Source organism: Condylostylus longicornis, unplaced genomic scaffold (genome assembly GCF_029603195.1).
Source record: "Condylostylus longicornis isolate FDR11 unplaced genomic scaffold, ASM2960319v2 ptg000084l, whole genome shotgun sequence".
NCBI classification, from domain to species: Eukaryota; Metazoa; Arthropoda; class Insecta; order Diptera; family Dolichopodidae; genus Condylostylus; species Condylostylus longicornis.
The window spans coordinates 8,922,671-8,942,413 of NW_026578052.1; the positions used below are offsets into that span (position 1 = coordinate 8,922,671).

General features: G+C 25.1%; 1 protein-coding gene across 2 annotated transcripts in view; it reads right to left on the reverse strand.

Moving 5' to 3' along the window:
• Positions 1 to 219: 219 nt before the first annotated feature.
• LOC129613455 (putative uncharacterized protein DDB_G0282133) overlaps positions 220 to 19,743 on the reverse strand; it is a 142,468-nt gene continuing 122,944 nt past the window's right edge. For both annotated transcript variants that reach the window (XM_055527530.1, XM_055527531.1), the window contains exons 5-9: positions 10,552 to 14,217; positions 9,771 to 10,480; positions 9,318 to 9,713; positions 8,868 to 9,095; positions 220 to 1,099 (exon numbers count right to left, since the gene is read on the reverse strand). In XM_055527530.1, the coding sequence (XP_055383505.1) occupies positions 968 to 1,099; positions 8,868 to 9,095; positions 9,318 to 9,713; positions 9,771 to 10,480; positions 10,552 to 14,217 (5,132 nt within the window). In that variant the 3' untranslated portion in view covers positions 220 to 967. The remainder of the gene's footprint in view (positions 1,100 to 8,867; positions 9,096 to 9,317; positions 9,714 to 9,770; positions 10,481 to 10,551; positions 14,218 to 19,743) is intronic.

A 19,743-nucleotide genomic window follows, 5' to 3' on the forward strand; every position in this document is an offset into this window, starting at 1 on the left:
TAAAGCAAACAAAAACAAAATACAGATATATTAAAATATTTGTATAATATTTAATGTTATAATATTTTTTTGTCTCTTTATAATAATATAGGTAATTATTATTATAAATTATAAAACAATAATAAATATTCTTGTATATATTCTGTAAAAATATTATGTTGTTTGTTATTGTTTTTGTGTATAAATTACATTTAAATAACCTAAAGGAAAATATTTTTATTTATTCTCTCTTGTTTTTTTTTTTTCAAAAAATATATTTTATAATAATATTTATAATAATGTAATATACATAAATATATCTACATAATAATTATAAATAAACAAGTGAAAGAGGAAGAACATAAAAGTATACATATTTTAATTTTTTATATATTTTTTTTTAATAATAATTGAAATTATATCGTTGTTGTTATTTTTTTTCTCTGTGTATGTCATATTGCAGTTCCATAATTTTTCGATTAAAAGAAACTTATTTAATATATATATATATTTTATTTATGTACATTTTATATAAATTTGACATATAAGATAATTTTATGATATTAATAATAATAATAAAATAAATGTTATACAAGGCGGTTGTGTTTAAATTAAAAAATTTACATTATTGTTAAAAAATCGAAAAATACATTATTTATTATAACAATATATGCATAATACACGCGTACATATAGAATTCAAATTGAAATTCTTTAAATTGTAAAAATTTTTTTAAAAACAAAATTAAAATACTTTAAAAATAAAATTTTTATAATTTATTTATTAACTTTCTTTAATGATTACAAATTATTAATTATTATTTTAACTGCTTTATCAATTTGTCATTGCATACATTTAGGCTCAAATAATACAAATACCATACTAAAATTATTGTTATACATTTTGTTTTTATTCTTATATTAAAATTCTTATTTTTATTTATTGAATTTTTTTTTTTTGTTTTTTTTTTTCTCATTATTATTTCCTTCTATGTTCTTGAAAGCATACCATTTATCATAATATTTGCTAAAGCATTCCTTCGTTTACGCCATGCACCCATACATTGTGAATGATATTGTAATTGTTTATACCAATGTTTTGTACGTACACCATCTTCAGCCTTAAAAACAAAAAAAAAAACCGGAAAATATTAAATTAAATTATATTAAATATATTTGTGTATAAATGTGTTTATATTAAACTAAAATAAAATTAAATTGTTTGAAATAATTCAAATTTTTGATAGGTTTATGTTGTGTGTATGAGTGAATATTAATTGATAAGATTTTTATTAATTAAAAAAATCTTGTTTTATTTTGAAAATTTATAAAAAAAAAACAAATATTCAAACTTTTTGGGGAGAAAAAAGTAAAATGAAATTTGTCATCAATTAAAGAAAAAATTAAAATATTTTTTTATAAGTATGAAAGTGGTGATTTTATTGAAATTTTAATTTGAAACTTTTTTGGAAAAAAATCGGGTCAAATTGCGGGACTGAATTTTGTTTCGCGAAAGACTCATAATAAGTTTTCACTGATTTTTTTTAAAATGTTCAAAAATTTCCCGAAAATTTATTCTGCACAAAAATAATAATCTAGTATTTTCTAGGTCAGACAGCCCCATATTTTTTCAAAGAGAAACCGTCCCATACCATTTACACAACATTTTAAAGTACAAGCTCTTGCTTAAGCAGTTTATTTTTTTTAATTTCCTTTAACAAATCTTAGATATTTGAACAAAAAAAAAAATTCAAGGAAAAACATTAAAAATTAGTCGAAAAGCTATTTTTCATAATTGTGTGCATAATTATTGCCCAGCTAAGATTTTGTATACCAAATTTTAATGCAAAATTCTGTTCTAACATAATTAAGGATTTCGTTTTTTTTTTTTTTCAATAAATTTGGGATGATGAGTTGATCCTTGGCCCAGATTCGAAGCAAAGAAAAAAATTACTTAACAGAATCACTATGAATACAGAAAAATCCGAAAAACTTAAAAAATTTTAAGAGTTTGACTGACATTGTACAGGCTATATACAGCTATGATATTTAACTGTAATATACAGCTTCGAAATATAAAAAAAAAATATTGCATTTTCATTTGAATTACAAAATTAGACTAGAATAAAAATATTGATACTCTTGAACTTGAAATAACTAAAATTTTCTTATAAAGTTATTAGCAGTTGTTTTTATATTAAACAGCATTTATAATTTAGCATATACTTAAAAGATTTTTAGAGATTTTAATTACATAATAAAATTTCCACTATTTCCAATTATAATTAAGTTTTATAAAATTTAATTTTTCTATAAGAAATTTGTAAAATGCAAAAATTTAACATTAAGAAATATTATAAAAAGTAAAACGTTCTGATACTCGTAAAACATTAATAATTTTATTCTAAAATTATTCTAAAATTTTATTTTTAGTTAAAAAATTTTATCACTCTTTAAAATTACGCCCAAAATCACTTTTTATTCTTACATTATTCGCATATCTACCTTTTACATTTATTACATTTATTCAAATTATTTAAACGATTACAAATATTTCATTTTACATGAATTTTAATAAATTTATTATAAATAAATTATAATTAATTACTATCATACACCCTTATAGTCTTGTTTAACTAACAATTTATTATACATACTATCAAATGTATTTCATAAATAAATTTATTTTCTTAAAAGAAAAGAAAATCTCTTATTAAATTACAAAATATTAATAATAAATTATTCAAAGGTATATAATTTACTATATAATCATACTGTTATATATAGACATAGATTTACTATTTGTAAACTAAAATAGTAAGATACTAAATATACTATTACAATATATAAAATGTAATATGTGCTCTTTGATTTCCTTTTTGAATGTTAAGACACGCAAAAAGATATTAAATGTCACGAAGATTATAAGGAAAATATGTCTCATATGCTATTTTTATTTTATACTGTTATATTGTTATATAATGCCCTTGCATGCATACATACGTTACCATATACTCGTAATTTATAGAAATTAAAAATAACCTAGGTTAATTACTTTTCTCTTTTAAAATGAACAAAAAAAAAAAAACACCTCCATAATAATATAATATGTAAAAATAAAAATAAACATGTGCGTGAATCTGTACATAATAAGTTAAGAAAAAAAAAATAAAGAAAATGTGAAAATAAAATATTAAGGATAAAAGAAAAAGGAAATTTTTTACTTCCTTATTCTGATAAATTATATTCACGTATGTGTGAATGTGTGTTGGTTTATTTACTGAAAAATATTTATGAAAAATAAATGATTTTTTTACGCTTTTCCCGGTGATTTATGCCTGGTTCACTGTTCAGAACAATATTTTATCTTAATTAAATTATTGAAATCTGTTAGTTTATGTTTAGAAGTTTAACTTAAAATGGCTTTGATAACCAAGGCTCATTCCATTCGATTCCGGATCGGATAAAATTTCGGATGAAATTCTTGAATAAAGTCCCTTGTTTTAAAATTGAAATTTCAAGCAATCTTTATTTGAAATATCACACATAGCTTGAAAATACCGGCGAGAAAATTTTCATATAAAATTTCTCGCCGGTATTTCAATATATTTTCTCTTACAGAAATCATAAATGTACCATGATACGTTTACGAAAAATCTGGTCTGAAATGCAATTATAAATCCTATTATTTCAGTCTTACTTAAATTTGAGAAGCGTTTTTCTGTTAGTACACAAAAGTTTTCGAAAAGTACATTTGTTATTCTACAATTAAAGACTTGAAATTCCAAATTATTTTTTAATACCTACTGCAATTCTGAAAGCGACATGTAAATTTTCCATTGCAATTAAATATCATTATAACTAATCCTGCGTAATAATAAAGCAGGTTGTATAACATTGTTAATAACAAGAAAAAAAAAATTTCATATTAAAAATTGTTTTTTTTTGTTGTTGTTTTGTTTCCGTAGAAGAAAATGATCTTATAAGTACACAATCTATATTTCATAAAAGTGAGTAAAAAAAAAATATTATATAAAAAGGATGCTATTTTTTTCCTACTTTATTTGGTTTATTTTTGTTATTCAACCAGTTTTTTAGTAAATTTTTCAATAAAATTAGTCCATCTCGCATTTACGTAATGAGGGGGTTAAATATGAATCAATTATAGCTGCTGCGGTGGTCCGAGAGGAGGAATTTCTTTGTATATATGTCTCTTCAGTAATTTACAATCTGCAATGACTCAATTAAATTAGAATTTCTCAATTGTCAAATTTGTTTTCGAATGAAATCATCCCCAAAATGTGAAATTCAAAATTTGAGTACTGCAATTATTTGGCTACATTTGAGTGTCTTAAAATAAGTAAAGTTTTTGCAATACATTGGCTCTAGATTAAGTTACAAAATTTCTATTTTCTTAATATTTAAGTGACAAAGTCAGAGCCTAGTCGCTCTTAAAGAAGAAAATTTACTTGAGTTGCTGTGAGACAAAATTTAATACGTTTTTGTAAATATTAATTTTCAACTGCAGGCTTTTATACAATATTGATCAAGATTTTAAAGGTTACTCTGTTAGTAAGACAATCTGAAATATTTGAACTTTTTGAATCAGATCTGATTCAAAAGTTCAAATATTTTTTACGGAAATATACGCGTGCATTCCTTATTTTCTTCCAATGCCTTGAATCCTATTCAAACTTGTTCTTTTTTCTATTTCTTATTTACCATAATGATAATTACCAGAAAGCAAACATATTTATGATTTTGAGTTTTTGTTTCTCTTTTATTCCCACACTTAATAATTTCTCATCCGTACATTCACTCATTTATACTTTACTCAATCATTTTTTCATTCACAAGAAAACATTGAAAAAAAAAAAATTCATTTTCTAAGTAAAAGCTTTCATTCATTCATAGATTCATTTTTTTTTTATGAATAATAATTTCAAAACAGGAAATATGAGATAAAGGAATAAAAATCAGAATGGAGGAGACAAATCTCATAGGAACTTTCTTCTCTGTTTTCTCATCTCTGTTTTATTAAAACGAACTGGAATTTTTTGTTATTTTTTTTCTGCTCTGTTTTACTTTCTCTATAACGAAGTAGAAATAACACATATATAATACTGTTATATAATAATATAACAGTATGTAATGAGTCAACCACTTAATATCGTTTAATATGCAGTAGAATAATTCCTCCTCATCTGGGTTGCTTGAATTTTCACTTGATTTTAAGATGACAAAGCTTCATTATTTAAGAATTTATACATTCTTTAAGTGATACACAGCTTGAATTTTAGTAGCCCAATCTTAATTGCAGTTATAACCACAACAAATGAGATCGCCCTTTTCGTTTGTGTGACAATAAAATTAGAATGATACGCACAACAATACCATCCGATTTTAAATAACTCAAATAGGAATGATGTTAAGTTTTATGTTATCTCAAGCGGAATTCATAGAAGCTAGATTAAAAAAATTCGGTTGAATTTTTATTCTCCCAATGGTGTTTCTACTTTAAGTATTATTTCTTAGTTTTGTGACACAATAACTGGCTAGCATGGATTTATCTGGTTTCTAACTGTTGCTGCTGATCAGAATCATTCCGCTACTTAAAGCTTTATTCTCGTGAAAGAGAAGGTTCAATGATTATCACATATACTATACAGTTTCTGTTATTTTAAATTGAATATCTTAAAATTTGCAACAAATCTTAAATTATTTCCTTAAAAAATTTAAAATAAAATACATGACTTTAACGAAAATGTAACGAACTCGTTCAAAAATATTAAAGAAGTATTTTACAGAAGAGTATATGAAAAAAATTCATAATAAAATTCAGGAGCAGACGTTCCAATTTTCTATTTATATCCTCTTAATTACATATAAACTTATATATATTCCAACATGAATATAATATTATTTGTATACTGTCTTGTAAACAATATAAAAATCTTAAATTATGAAAAGTAGCAATGTGAATCCTTAATAATACAATGAATGCATACATTCTTAAAACAAGCTCATATTTCTATATTTTCTAATAAAAATTTTTATATGTGTGAGTATTTAACTCTATATAATATTATATAAATATGATGTGAATGAAACATTATGGTTAAACACGTATGACTAAAATATTAATTAAGATTTCTTAAAGAGGATTAAGAAGAAAAAATTCAGTATATAAATTTAAGCACCTACATATATTTTAGAATGGGTGTTTAACTGTCTTTCATAATTATTCTGTTCACTCATCTATAGTTTTGCATATGCACATCAGGAGGAACGTTCATTCATTTCGATCTTGAGTAAATTTTTTTAGTAGATATTTTATTATATTAAAACATTTTTATGCATTTTAATAGCAATGCAGGGAATATACAGGATTTTTATATTGTTTGGTACAAGGTATTATTTTTTTTTTTTTAGACAGTAAAAACTCAAAATGTCTCATCTGCAGTAATAAATTTTAGAACTACAGTAAAAAAAAAAAATTATTTTCCTTGTTGTTTTTTTTTTATATATGCATTGAATGATGTCTCACCAATCATTAAAGATATCTGAGTTGTGAAAGAATTTTATAAAATTCTATACAAGTAATTTTTTAAAGTAAAAATCAATATTTTTGCTTGTAATATCTCCATTAACTGCCTGATACATTATTCAATTAAAAATTAAAATTTTGATATTAGAATATTAAAATTAGAATATTAAAAAAATATGTAAATTATCTGAATAGATTTTTGATTCAGTTCTAATTTAATAATTCAGGACAGCAAGTCATCATATTTCCAAATGTAAAATTATTTTCGGTTTCATAAGAGCTTCCTGTTTCGTTTTTGCAATTTTACAATTTACCATTTTTAAGCTACAAATCGCTACTCCTGATAACCTCTTCTTAATGATCCTTTATGAAATATTTAAATTGGATTCATTTTTAATAGCAGGTTTTATTCCTAAAATTACTTAAATTTGTTGTGATAAAATATTGATGTTTTGAATGTTTTGAATTTCATTCGACGAATTCCTTGAAACCATTGTCGCTCACTGATTCATTAAATTCACAAAAAGTATTTACAATTTTTCAATATGTGTCTTATAAAATTGATTTCCAATTGATTTGTTTTCTTCTTAAAAACTACTCCTGATTCCAAAGTAAACTGGAACATATTGCTTAAATAGTATCTTTTATTTGTTTATCCTTCATATCTGCCCAAGTTTTCTAAAATTTTTATGAACTCACATAAATAGGTTTCAAATTTTTAAAAAGATTTTAGTCATTAAATTTTTAAATATACATACACTAATTAAATTGATTTGATTTCAATCCTTTTATTCGAAATTTTTAAATAATAGGATCAAAAGATTGAGTGGAAAATATTAATGTAAAACAAAATATTTTTTCCTAAAGCAAAAGAAAAAAAAACTATTTACATCGTATTTTAAAAAGTCAAACATTAAAAAAATAAAATTCTTAAAGATTAACTTTTTCTTTTAAAAATTAAATAATATAATAAATTAAAATATAAGGACAATAAGCGGTTTTAATTAGCTTAATGAAACATTAAAATGTATTGATTATAAAAACACTTTCAATTCAGTGAAATTTTTAGAACCCTTTCATCTCAAGGGAAAAATTATCAAATTAATTCGATGTGAATTGATAAATGATGAGGGTTAAAATTAAAATTAAGAAAAACACAAAAAAAATAGAATAATTTATAAAAAAAAACCTGCTGACGCGTTCGCTTCTTACTTGCTCTGTAACATTTTAGTACAGTGAAGTAAATAAAATAAAAATTGGGTAATTAAAAATCTCTTAGGAAAAAACATAAGATTAATTGTCTAGACTTAATATTAACAAATCGTTTTAGATGTTTTCCATTCATTTAAAAATCCTGAAAACTTTCTTTACTTTTCAGTTCAACAAAATAAACAATGACAAAAAAGGAGATGAAAAATTTTATCTTCATTATCAAAATTTTTTCAAATATTGAATTTTTTCACTCATATATATTAATTTTCTATATTATTTAGGAAAATGTTAAATTTTAAAAAATGTAGATAGTATTACTGGATTAGAAGTTGTTGTTATGATACCTAATTTCTATATTATAGTAGCATAAGAGTTACCAACATATTTTTAAAAAAAAAAGAACAGAAACAGAAATTATAAATTCCTGGCTTTCGTGGAAACCGGTGTTTTTCAGTGCGATTTATAAAATCTGAAAAAGACTTTTGTATGAAATCATTTGCACCTATTCCGGGATATTAAATTTAAGACCGTGAATTGTACAAGTACAGTATAGAAGAATCTCTAATTGCTTTATGGATGACAACAAAAACCTTTTCCTTACAATTAGTTCAGTTCACAAAGTAATTGTGGGCTGCTTAGAAAATTGTCCAACCAATATTGTTCAACTCATAAAATAGTCTTCTCCGCATACTTCGTTACAAATATGGAAACTCTACAAATTTTACTCCAAGGAATAAAAATTATGTTTTAAAAGCAATTAAGTATTTCAAAATTCTTTAAAAGTGCATTTCATATAACTTCACGTCATTCATTCAAATGAGCTTCAATTGAAAAAAAAAACTTCATATTAATGATAACATCCTTTTGCAGTCTAACAGCCTTTCCAATCAGTCATTTTAAAATTAAAATTATTTTTCTTTTTGTTTTTTTTTTTTTGTAAATTTTCAAAAATGTTGTGTTCTTAGAGTAGATCAATAGTTTTTGAAATGATTTGCATCGTTAAGTAAAAAAAAAAAAATGTTTCTTTTTCTGAAAACGTCTGAAAAATGTTTTTAATTATCTTTCATTGATTTTGAAACCGCAGGTTAAAAATTTTACCTTAGAGCATTTCTATTACACTAACTATTTACCTTAAATATAAAAGTATCCTTTGATGATATTTCATGAACTTCAAAATAATCTTCCCAATCAGCTTCTGTACATACAATACATCGATCCATATATAATGGTTCACGGATTAATGTATAACGTCCACATTTTTCTTTGACTAATAGTAAGGATGCTTCACGTATACCAGTATGTTTTGGAAAATGTAATTGATCAGCATACGCCTTTTCAGATTTATAATTAGAACTTGGCTGTTGTACATTTGAAACATAAAAAAAAAAAAATGAAAAAAAAAAATCAAAATTTAATTATAAATCTCACTGTGACTATGAGAAACTAAGAATGAACAAACAAAAATCTACTGAATCGGTATACCAACATATAAACTTATAGTTAATGTTCCAGTACATGGAAACATGATAAAATATTAAACGAAATCAATATAAAAATTTCTATGGAAAAAAAAAAATTACCTTTCCATTTGTAACCAGAAGTGCATTAACAGGTGTTAATTTTATTGTACGTCCTTTTTTCCAATTACTATCTGTTGGTTGAGTAAACAATAGTTTACCTTCCATAGTGAAACGTACTTCATCATGATTCCATTCCAAAACATCTATAGCCATCTTACGTAATTTAATATTAATCATATCAATTTCACATGATGCACGTCGATTTGGACTCGATGATGATATACGACGCCATAATTTCGTTGGAACATCTTTAGCTTCTTGATTCATATGATTTAAATGTAATTCGATTTTTTCTTGTGCTTGTTTCAATAATTCTCTACCATCTAAATGTACTGGTGTAACTTTAAAAAGACGTGCTAAGAGTAATGGATATTTCGTTACACGTTGAACAGGAACCTTAGGAAAATTAATTTTTATCTTTTATTAATTTAAAAAAATAATAATTTTTCTTACCATTAAAAATGAATTTAAATTCATTCGTCTTAATACAGTATTTTCCATTTGTGATACACGTAAAAATATTCTTAATAATTCTTTTTCTTTTTCGAGATTAGCTAAAAGTAGACTAGCAGCTGCTTGACGAACACAATAACTTTCAAATGCATGTAACATTTGTGTTGATTCTAAAAATATTTTACCAATATTTACAGTTAATAGATCATCATCACCTTGTTCTAATGCTATATCCAATGCATCACGCATTCGTTCAGCAAGAGTTTGATTATTCTCGAGCAATTCTTCAGTATTTAAGAAGATTGCAGAGAGTTGCTCTTGTGTTAGAAGACCTGCTACTAACATTGGTTGACAAAATTCTTCTAATATAATTTGTAAATCACGTCCATATTTCTCTTCGGTTTCAACAATTTCTGTTATGATTTCTTTACGTTCAGCACGTTTTTTGCCACATTTACGACATACTAATGGTGCATACATAACACCAGAATCAGTAATTTGTGTTTCAACAGGCCCATCACAATCTTCACATAAATGTATTGGACTATTTTTATCTAGTAAACATGCAGCTGGAGGATTTTGATATTTACTTCGTGATGATTTACTTGTTTCAGATCCAACACCAGAATCATTCCTTTCAATATCAATTGTTGAGGGCTTGGAACGTTGTGATCCAATTGAAGTTAATGTATTTGTTGCGGAATTATTAGCTAGAAAAAATTTTTTATTCAAATATTAAAATTTATATAAGAAATTATTTGAAGAAAGAGAAAGCACTTACGTGTTAATAGTTTTTCATTTATTGAACTGGATAAGCTATGTGTATCTTCGCTTGATTCACTCGTAATCGACAAATGACTATTTCGATTGTTTAACTCAGAATTACTATTGCCATTTTTATTATTGCTAACAATATTATTATTACTAGAGCTAGAATTTTGTAAATTATGATTTCTCTGATGTCTTAATTCCTTATTGCTATTATTAGCACTTATGCTATCGGTAATTTTATCCTCTTCTAGAATTATGTCGTTGATTCCATTTGAGAAAGTGTAATCGAAATTATCTTCTTTTACAATTCCACGTTCTTTTGCATCAACTAAATATGACAATATATCATATTTCGATGCCCCTTCGAACATTGATTTCGATGATTTTCGCTCAAAATCTCCTTCGTTAACAGGTGGTGGTGATAGTGGTAATGGTGGTGGTATTTCACTTATTTCTTCATATATAGGATCACTATTTAAGCGTATCGATTCATAATGGTGTTCTTCATCATTATTAGCAGATATTTCGATTTCTGATAAGGTTGCATCAACTAACATCTGATAAAATTTACTTTGAGTTGAAGTTGATTCCTCATCACAGTTTGTTATTTCACTTGAACAACTTTGATAACAATCCGATTCATTATTGGCTTCGAATTCAAAAAGTTCATAGTTAGCTGAAGTGTAACTATTGCCTGAACTAATACTACCGCGATTACTTTGGCTCTCCTGTTGTTCTTCAATAGCTGATTTATTATTATTTGAACTTACATTGGTACAATTGCTATGATTTAAATGACTATTAGTAAGATTACTGGAATTAGAATTATTTTGCATTTGTTGGTGACCTGATTCAATTCTATAACGTTCTTCCTTAATTTTTTGTAAGGAAATATCAATTAATCGTGTCATATCTTCATTATCTTTGGTACCACTTGTATCAATCGAAGTTCTACTTTGTTTTAAACGTTTTAGAGAACTTTCAATTAATTTAACTATAACATCATTTTCTAATCCATCAGCTAAATGACTTAATGTTGGATCTTCAAGAAGTCTACCAATTAAAGAGTTTTTGTCAGACTTAATGCTATTCATACTTGTTTCTCGGTCACGTGATTTTTCTGTAGTAGAAGATTCTTTTTCAACAGAAAGAGATTTTGTTATGAGTGGTTCATCTAAAACTGTAGCTAGAGTTGAAGTAGAACTTGTTCGTGATGGTGTAGAAACAGTTGAATTGTTATCATCTAATATAGTATTTAATGATGTTACAATATCTGATTTTCCACAAACATGCGGTACTAAATTTCTTTTAACAGCTTCAACTGGATTTCGTAAAATTTTTACTAACTCTTCTTCATGAGATAAATTCATGCTTGCTGTATTACCATTAATACTTTCTTTTGGAGTTTCGACAACTTCATCGCAATCAGTAGATTCAATGAATCGAGATGATTCCTTTTCAAAATCTAAAGTGATTAATGTTCCTTTACTATTACGTTTCGTGGTAGCTTTTAACTGTTGTTTTTGATTACATATAGTTTCATTTCCACATTCTTCATTTAGAATTTCTTTACTATTGCCATTTAAGGTGTTAGATGTAACTTCCATTAAATTTCCATTGATTGGTATGATTGATTTAGTTGAATTCATGCTAAGCAATGTATTCAATTTATTGTTCTTATATATAATTTCATCCTCTAAACTTTTTCCTACATTGATTTTTTCTGAACTGTTTAAATCTTTGTGTTTATTTTTATTATTATTAGCTTGCGATGATATGGTCGTTGCGGTATTAGTGTTAATACTACTTGTTTTATTGCTGTTTACATTAATAGTGACTGTATTGGAAGGATAAAATTGAGAATTGTCATTGCCTTCGGCATTCAAATTATTTCTAGTATTTGAAGTCTTTATATTATCAGATGTTTTAACTGATAATATTGGAGTAGTTCCATCTGTTACAACAACAGAAGATTGATAAATTGGTGTGTCGTTTGAAACATTGACTGTGGAATAGCAATCATCACCATTTATTAATATTGAAGTTTTCTTTTGATTATTATTAAAAGAGCCAACATCATTACTTGTATTATTTAAGTGAGAATCATTTGATTCATCAATGAATCCATTTGAAATTCCATTATGATGATTTATATCATCGGTATGTTTTATTTTCAAACGATGAATTTCTTTTGTAATATTTGCTGTATTTGTAGGAGTAGTTGGTGTTGTATTAAATGGTGCGACTCTGACCACAGTCCTTTGATGTGTTTGATGTTGTTGATGTAATGGTGGTGGTGGGACTGATGTTGATAATGATATGTCTGGAGATACTATAGGATTCACTAGAAGTTTATTTGAGTTACCAAACAATCTGGCACCAGTTGAGATCTCATTTTGTGCTTGTAATAATTTCTTTTCTTCGTTCAAACATTTAATATTGTTGTTGTTTGGAGTTAAAGGTAAACTTGTCGGCCTTGATGATTTACTTTGCGGTTGCTGTTGTTGTAATTTTTGTGCTTTATTTGTAATTTCGTTAGAATTTTCATTTATTCCTTTATGATTTTTATCATTTTCAGTTTGTGTAGAATTTAATGATATTTCATAATTATTTGATTTCACTTTTATATTTTCATCTTTTGTAATTTCTTTTGTTATTATTTTTCTACTTAATTCTTTAGAATTTTCTTGAATTTTATCAGAAGTACCAGCCCAAGAGACTCGTTTTGTTTTTATTGTAGAAATACCTTTCAAATTTTCTTTTGATGGAGTTTTTACCACCTTTGACTTTTGTTCCTGTTGATGCACATTTTGTTGTTCCAATGATTGTCTTCTTTGTTGTGTTGATAATAATGATGATTTCATCTGTTGCTGTTGTTTTTGCAATACTTTTGATTGCGAAACAATTGTCGTTTGTGAAGCATTTTGGTTATGCTGTAGGGTTTTTGTGGCGGTTTTTATTTTATCAATATTTCTTTTACTATTGTTAACATTGTTTCCATTTCTATTGATAATATCAGTACTCTGACTATTGTTTACATCATTTATTCCTTGAATAGAATTTGTTGTTTTATTGATTTCAGCTGATGTTGATGATGAATTTTTTTCCGATTTCAATTTTGATGAAGAATTGCAATTTTTTGTTAAATTCATCGTTTGTAATAATTCATTGGAATGCATTTCAAGCATTAAAGATGATTCATTGTCATTGTTTTTACTATTTTTATTTTCATAATTTCGTTCTATCGATGATGATGGTGATGCTATTGATGATGATGATGATGATGGAGAAAATTTATTTGTTGATGATTTCGTGGTTTGAGTAGTTGTTGTTGTTGTTGTTGTTGTAGCTGGTGGTGGAGGAGGCGGTGGTTCTTTTGGTCTATAAAATGTATTTTGTTGTATTGATTTTTCATCAATACAATTTAGATTTTTTTCATTTTGTTGATATTGTAATTGTTCTTGTGTAAATAAATCTTGACTTGCTACAGTTCGATTATTTTTTAATCTTAAAGCCATTGTATCATTGAATTGAAATTGAATTTTTTGGTTTAAATCATTATTATTTGATCCTAAATTTGCACGTCGATCACTATAAGTACGTCTTAGTGATGAGATATTCGATGAGATTTCATTGTCAAATTTATTTGAAAGAGCTGGTGCGGATGTGTTGCAATCTGAAAAAATAAAATAAAATAAATATTGTGTTAGTTTGGTCAGAAAATGGTTAGATTTTGAATATCATAAAATTAAAGAACGGATTTCAGTTTATGTTAGCTTGTATCAACAATGACTGTAAACTGGTTATACGTCCAGTTCCAATTTACAGTCTAAAATAAAATAGAAAATATTTATTGTGTATTTTATTGGAATGAAATTTTAAATTAAAAATTTGTCATTCTAATTTGAATCTTCCCTGAGAATTCACATTTCAGTAAATCAAACAACAAAAACAAAAATGATAATAAAGACGTACATGATTCCTTTCACATTTTTTTCCCCCCAAAACTCTAATCCTTCCAAATATTATTCCAGCTTTTTCTAATATTTTCAAATGATTTCAAAAAACTTTTTATTTCTATTACAAATGCTTATTATCTTCTTATACGATTATAATTTAAATTACTATTATGTACGATTCCTTACAGTCTAGAATTTCAAAGCCCTATACATATATACCTTTCTTCAATTTAATTTATTTTAACTATGCCATTATATTAAAAAAGATTCATATCTTTCCATTCTGCTTCATATACTTAACTAATACAACATGTTTTTTTCTTCTTCATGTACACAAGAATCTAGTACCTATACCCATATACCTGTTTAGATGACTAGAATATAAGTAAATATATATAAAATTAATGTAAACTTTATTCGATTTTTAAAACTACTTTACAATATCGCCAGCGAGATTAGAATTCTACTAATAAAAAAAAAAGAAAACAAGAGAAAAAACGAAACAGAAAAAAAAATCTAAAAATCATCATGCGTTTGACTTTGTAATCTCAATATACCAAAAATATTCTGAATTAGATTCATCTAAAATCCTCCCCGCTTATTCCAAGAACAACAACAACCTTCCTTAATTTTTTATTATTTTGGGATGAAATATTTTGTTTGAATTTTTATTATTATTCAAGGGTAAATTTATAAAATTTGAAATATAAAATAATTCCCATTACTATTTATAATACTGGCAACTATAAGGATGATTGTAAGGTTTCGAATGAATAATTTGAATAGTTTAGTGTTAATAAAAATTATTAATCTATGTGTTTTAACAATTAATTAAACTTTGAAACAATGAGATTGCTGAAAAGTTGTACAATTATTTTAAAATAAATTTTTGTGAAATTCCGCCCCTTAATAAAGCGTACTAAGAACTTACTGGAAAGCAAATGCAAAAAATTTATATTAGAAGAATTTCTTACATTTCAAAGAATTTTTATGACTGAAGGCACCAAAATTCGAAAAGGTATATACCAATAAAAATAATTAACCAGTTTTCCTATTAAGATATTTAGTTCTTGTAAAAAGTAGACCTATGATTTTTTTAAATTTATATGAATTAGTATAGCGCATTTATTCGGAGGCCATTTAATTAACGTCTCTTGAAAACGTATAACACATGATATTTTAGAACGTATAACAATAGAACATATATAATAGATATTGAGAACAATGAATAGATATTTTATTCTAAATTATAGGGTACAATGATTGGCGCCGGGTGCAATTTTTGGAAATCGCGTTGGTTGTCAAACTAGTTAGAACCGGGCCTGATAATAAGAAAAGTATTTTAAGTTAATGACAAATTCTAAGACTTACACTAAAGCAATTTCGGAAGATTTTATATTTTTTGTGGTAATAATTTGACACCCTACAGGTGACAAGATCAAATTATAAAAATTTTCACTTTTGATTTTATTTTTTTCATTTAATTTTTTATATTATTATATAATATAGACTAAGAGATTTTCAACTAAATTTAAAGCAAAATATTGAAGGTAAGAACGTGTTTTTTTCCTTTTCGTATGCTCTTGGAAAATTTTGTAAAAAACAAAAAGGTAAAACCAAAAAAGTTATCCTTTGCTCATCTTTAACTCCCACCCCTACCTGCTCTCCCCCTTTTCCCAGTTAAGCATTTTATTTTATAATGAAAATTTTTCGTCTTCTTTGCAGACTTATTTGTTTTTCGGTTTTTTTTTTTAATCAATGTGATGCACGAATAGCTCTAATGAATATCGTTTGCTATTAAATGTCAAAAAAATTTACAAAAAAATTCGTGCCAATTTAAATTGGAATTATAATATTAAAAAATTTTTGTAAAAATGTAAAAATAAATGTCGTATGGATTGTATTTTAAATTTAAACAAAATAAAAATGTTAAAAATTGTAATTTTTATTTGTCTCCAATTTATATTATTGGTTATTTTGGATTTTTAAGAGTTTATATCACTAAGAATTTTTAGTGAATCGAAAAATCACGAATCAAATATTTTAAATTAAAATTTTTAAATCTTGTAATGCATTTTTTATCAGATTTAGCTAAACAAAATAAAATATGACAAATCAGATTAATTTTTTTTTATTTGGGAACGGAATCTAATTTTACACGAGGGAGTAAAATTTTGGGGTGTGTGTGCGCTAAAAACGCCCTTGAAATAGGCGCAAATCAAGCAAAACAATTAATTCTGTCAAAATTATTTTTAAAACCAAAACCGTAAGGTTGCATGACGTAACTGAAATGAAATATAACTCTAATTACAAATAGAAAGAACTTGTTTGTTGTAACGGATATCGATTCAGTAAACCCGTTTCAATAAGGACCTTTAAACTCTTTCTCCTTCCTTCTTCTTCCCTTAAAATTCGTATTTGTTTGTAGGTTAGGTTAATTTAGCCATAAGTCGAAAAACCAAATCGAAAGAAGTTTTTTGTTCTGTTCCTTTTCGGAAAACAACATTTATTCTAGATGTAAGGCTCAAACCGATGTCTATGTTGAATTCAAGTAGCTTTAAATAATTGCAAATTTTCTATTGTGGAACAGTAAAATGACAAAATGATAAATTAGAAAGTAATATAACAACGTTAGTGCAAGTCTGACTCAGAAATTCGAAGAACCAAATTTTTTTTTGTTGAATTATCGTAAAAAGTTAGATATTATTATTGTGGACACAAACCAATTCATACAAATGATTCGCGTCTATAATAAAGTTTTTGAAACTTTTATTGGGACTTAGAGTGACTCGAAACTTAGAATAATCTCAATTTTATATTTCCTGATTTCTCAACTAAAAATACTTACTAGCTATTATAAAATTTAAAAAAAATTACATTAAAAATATTTTCATAATTTACCGAAGGGCTAATATTTACCCTTAAATATAAGGAATATAAAGGATTTTCCGTTCGCATATACATACATAAAATCATATTTGAAAAACAAAGAATCAACTAAGTGAGGTCAGGGCCATATATTTGTTAAATTTAATCAATGATCCCAGAAGTTTTATACTATTTTACAACAGTGTATTATTGTAATAACTTCTCTAATATATTTTGTAAAAAAAAAATCATAAAAAAAAAAAAAAAAAATAATTTTCTATTATTTTTTTTTTATAGAATCACGTTTTACTCATAAAAATGTTTTATTATGTCCAGTGAACCATACACCATTCCGATCTAGTTTTAGATAATTTTTTTGTGTTCTTTTCTTTTACTTTCTCTACTCTAATATCAACCGTGTATATTCTATTACGTATATGTATGTAGATACAATTATGCGCACAATATATAAATAAATTTTTTTTTGTTTTTCTATTTTAAAGATATAATGATGATGATGATGGATAAAGTTCTCTAAATTCATTTCGGAATATTAAAATAAGGTTGTTATTGTTGTTTTTTTTTTTTTGTTCTAAAATTCATTTAAATTTTACATTTTGTTTATACTTTAAGTATGACAACTAAAAGTCGAAATTCTCAGGTATTCAAGGGAATTTTTTTTTTAATTTTGAAGAGGTTTAAAATATTATATTAGAAGATTTTTCGCGGGATTTTAGAATCTATCTGCTAAAATTTATTCGTGGGGGTGGCTAAATTGCAATTATTTGAAAATTTTTTTTCGTGATTCTCGATAAAAATACCCGATTTCCCTTTTTATTTTTGTATTATTATATTTTATTAAAAATTATTATCGTTCCGTACGAGCTTAGCCACCTCTTCAAAAGAGTACTAAGTAATCTTAAAGAGTACTAAGTAATTTGTTTGGCGGGAAAAAATTATGCAATCAGAAATTTATGCTTATTTAATTTGAAATTAAAACATTTACTTTAAATTCATGAATTACTTGAAAACTCTCTATAATTCAGAACAGAAAGTCAGGCAAAATTAAAAAAAGGTTTGATACATAAAATTCTAGAGGATAATATTTAAAGTGGTTTGTTTTACACTTAAGTATATATAATATCCAAACATATAACACTGTAGTGTATAACACTTTTAACTGCACAATCATGGGCCCAAATGAATAAGTAACTCGAATTATTTTCACAATAAAATTTATAGAACTTTGAACAACATGTTCCAATCATTACAAATAACTGTATGAAATAGCTAACACTCAAACGGAAGTACCTTATTTGAATATGAGAATTATATAACACTTTTTACTATATTTTAATATGTTACGGATTTTAATATAATAGAGGTTCTTTAACCAATGTTCCCCTATAATACTCCCCCTAACTGTTAAAAAACTGTTATACAAAAAACGAAGAAAAAAAAAAACTGTTATACACAAAAAACTGTTATACACCAAAAACTGTTATACAAAAACGAAGAAAAAAAAAATTTTATACACAAAAAACTGTTATACACCAAAAACTGTTATACAAAAAACGAAGAAAAAAAAAACTGTTATACACAAAAAACTGTTATACACAGAAAACTGTTATACAAAAAAAATTATGTTAAATATCCTTAAAAAAAATGATAAAAAACAGTATTAAAATTATTTTATAAGACGTAATGAACGCTGTGTGTTAATAGTGTAACCGATATTGCAATAACAATACATAATTTAACTGCATGCTAAAACCCAAAATTACAAGAGAGTTTTTTTAAATATTTAAAATTTTCAAAATATTTATGAGCAATATTATGTACTTCATCTATATAAAGTTATACATAAGATTAGGTACATAAATATTGTGATATTTTCAATATTATTATTATAAGTTCATTAGCTTTGTCCTAAATTAAAAACAAAGACCAATACATATATTTATTTATATTGTATTGTACAGTGTGTATATTGTATTGTTATATTTTGAATTTCGTTTACTACATAAATGTTTTGGAAAACCACATAAAAGTTATTTAAAAAAAAAAAACGAAACTTTAATATCTGCATCTTTTGATATAAAGGGATAACGTATAACAGTGTAATGACAATGTGAATAACAAGAAATATACATATATAATGTATGTATGCAAAAATGTGTATGGAGTAAATTTGTTATATTGACATATGCACGTTATTTAATAGTTAAATATGACGTATACATATATATAGTGTAGAAAGGACATTATCCTTCCTAGGATCTAAATAAATTTATAATGTACATGCTATGAACAATTTTTGTATATCGGTATAATAAATATCGTAGTTGTTGTGTATAGATTGAATTTTATGATAA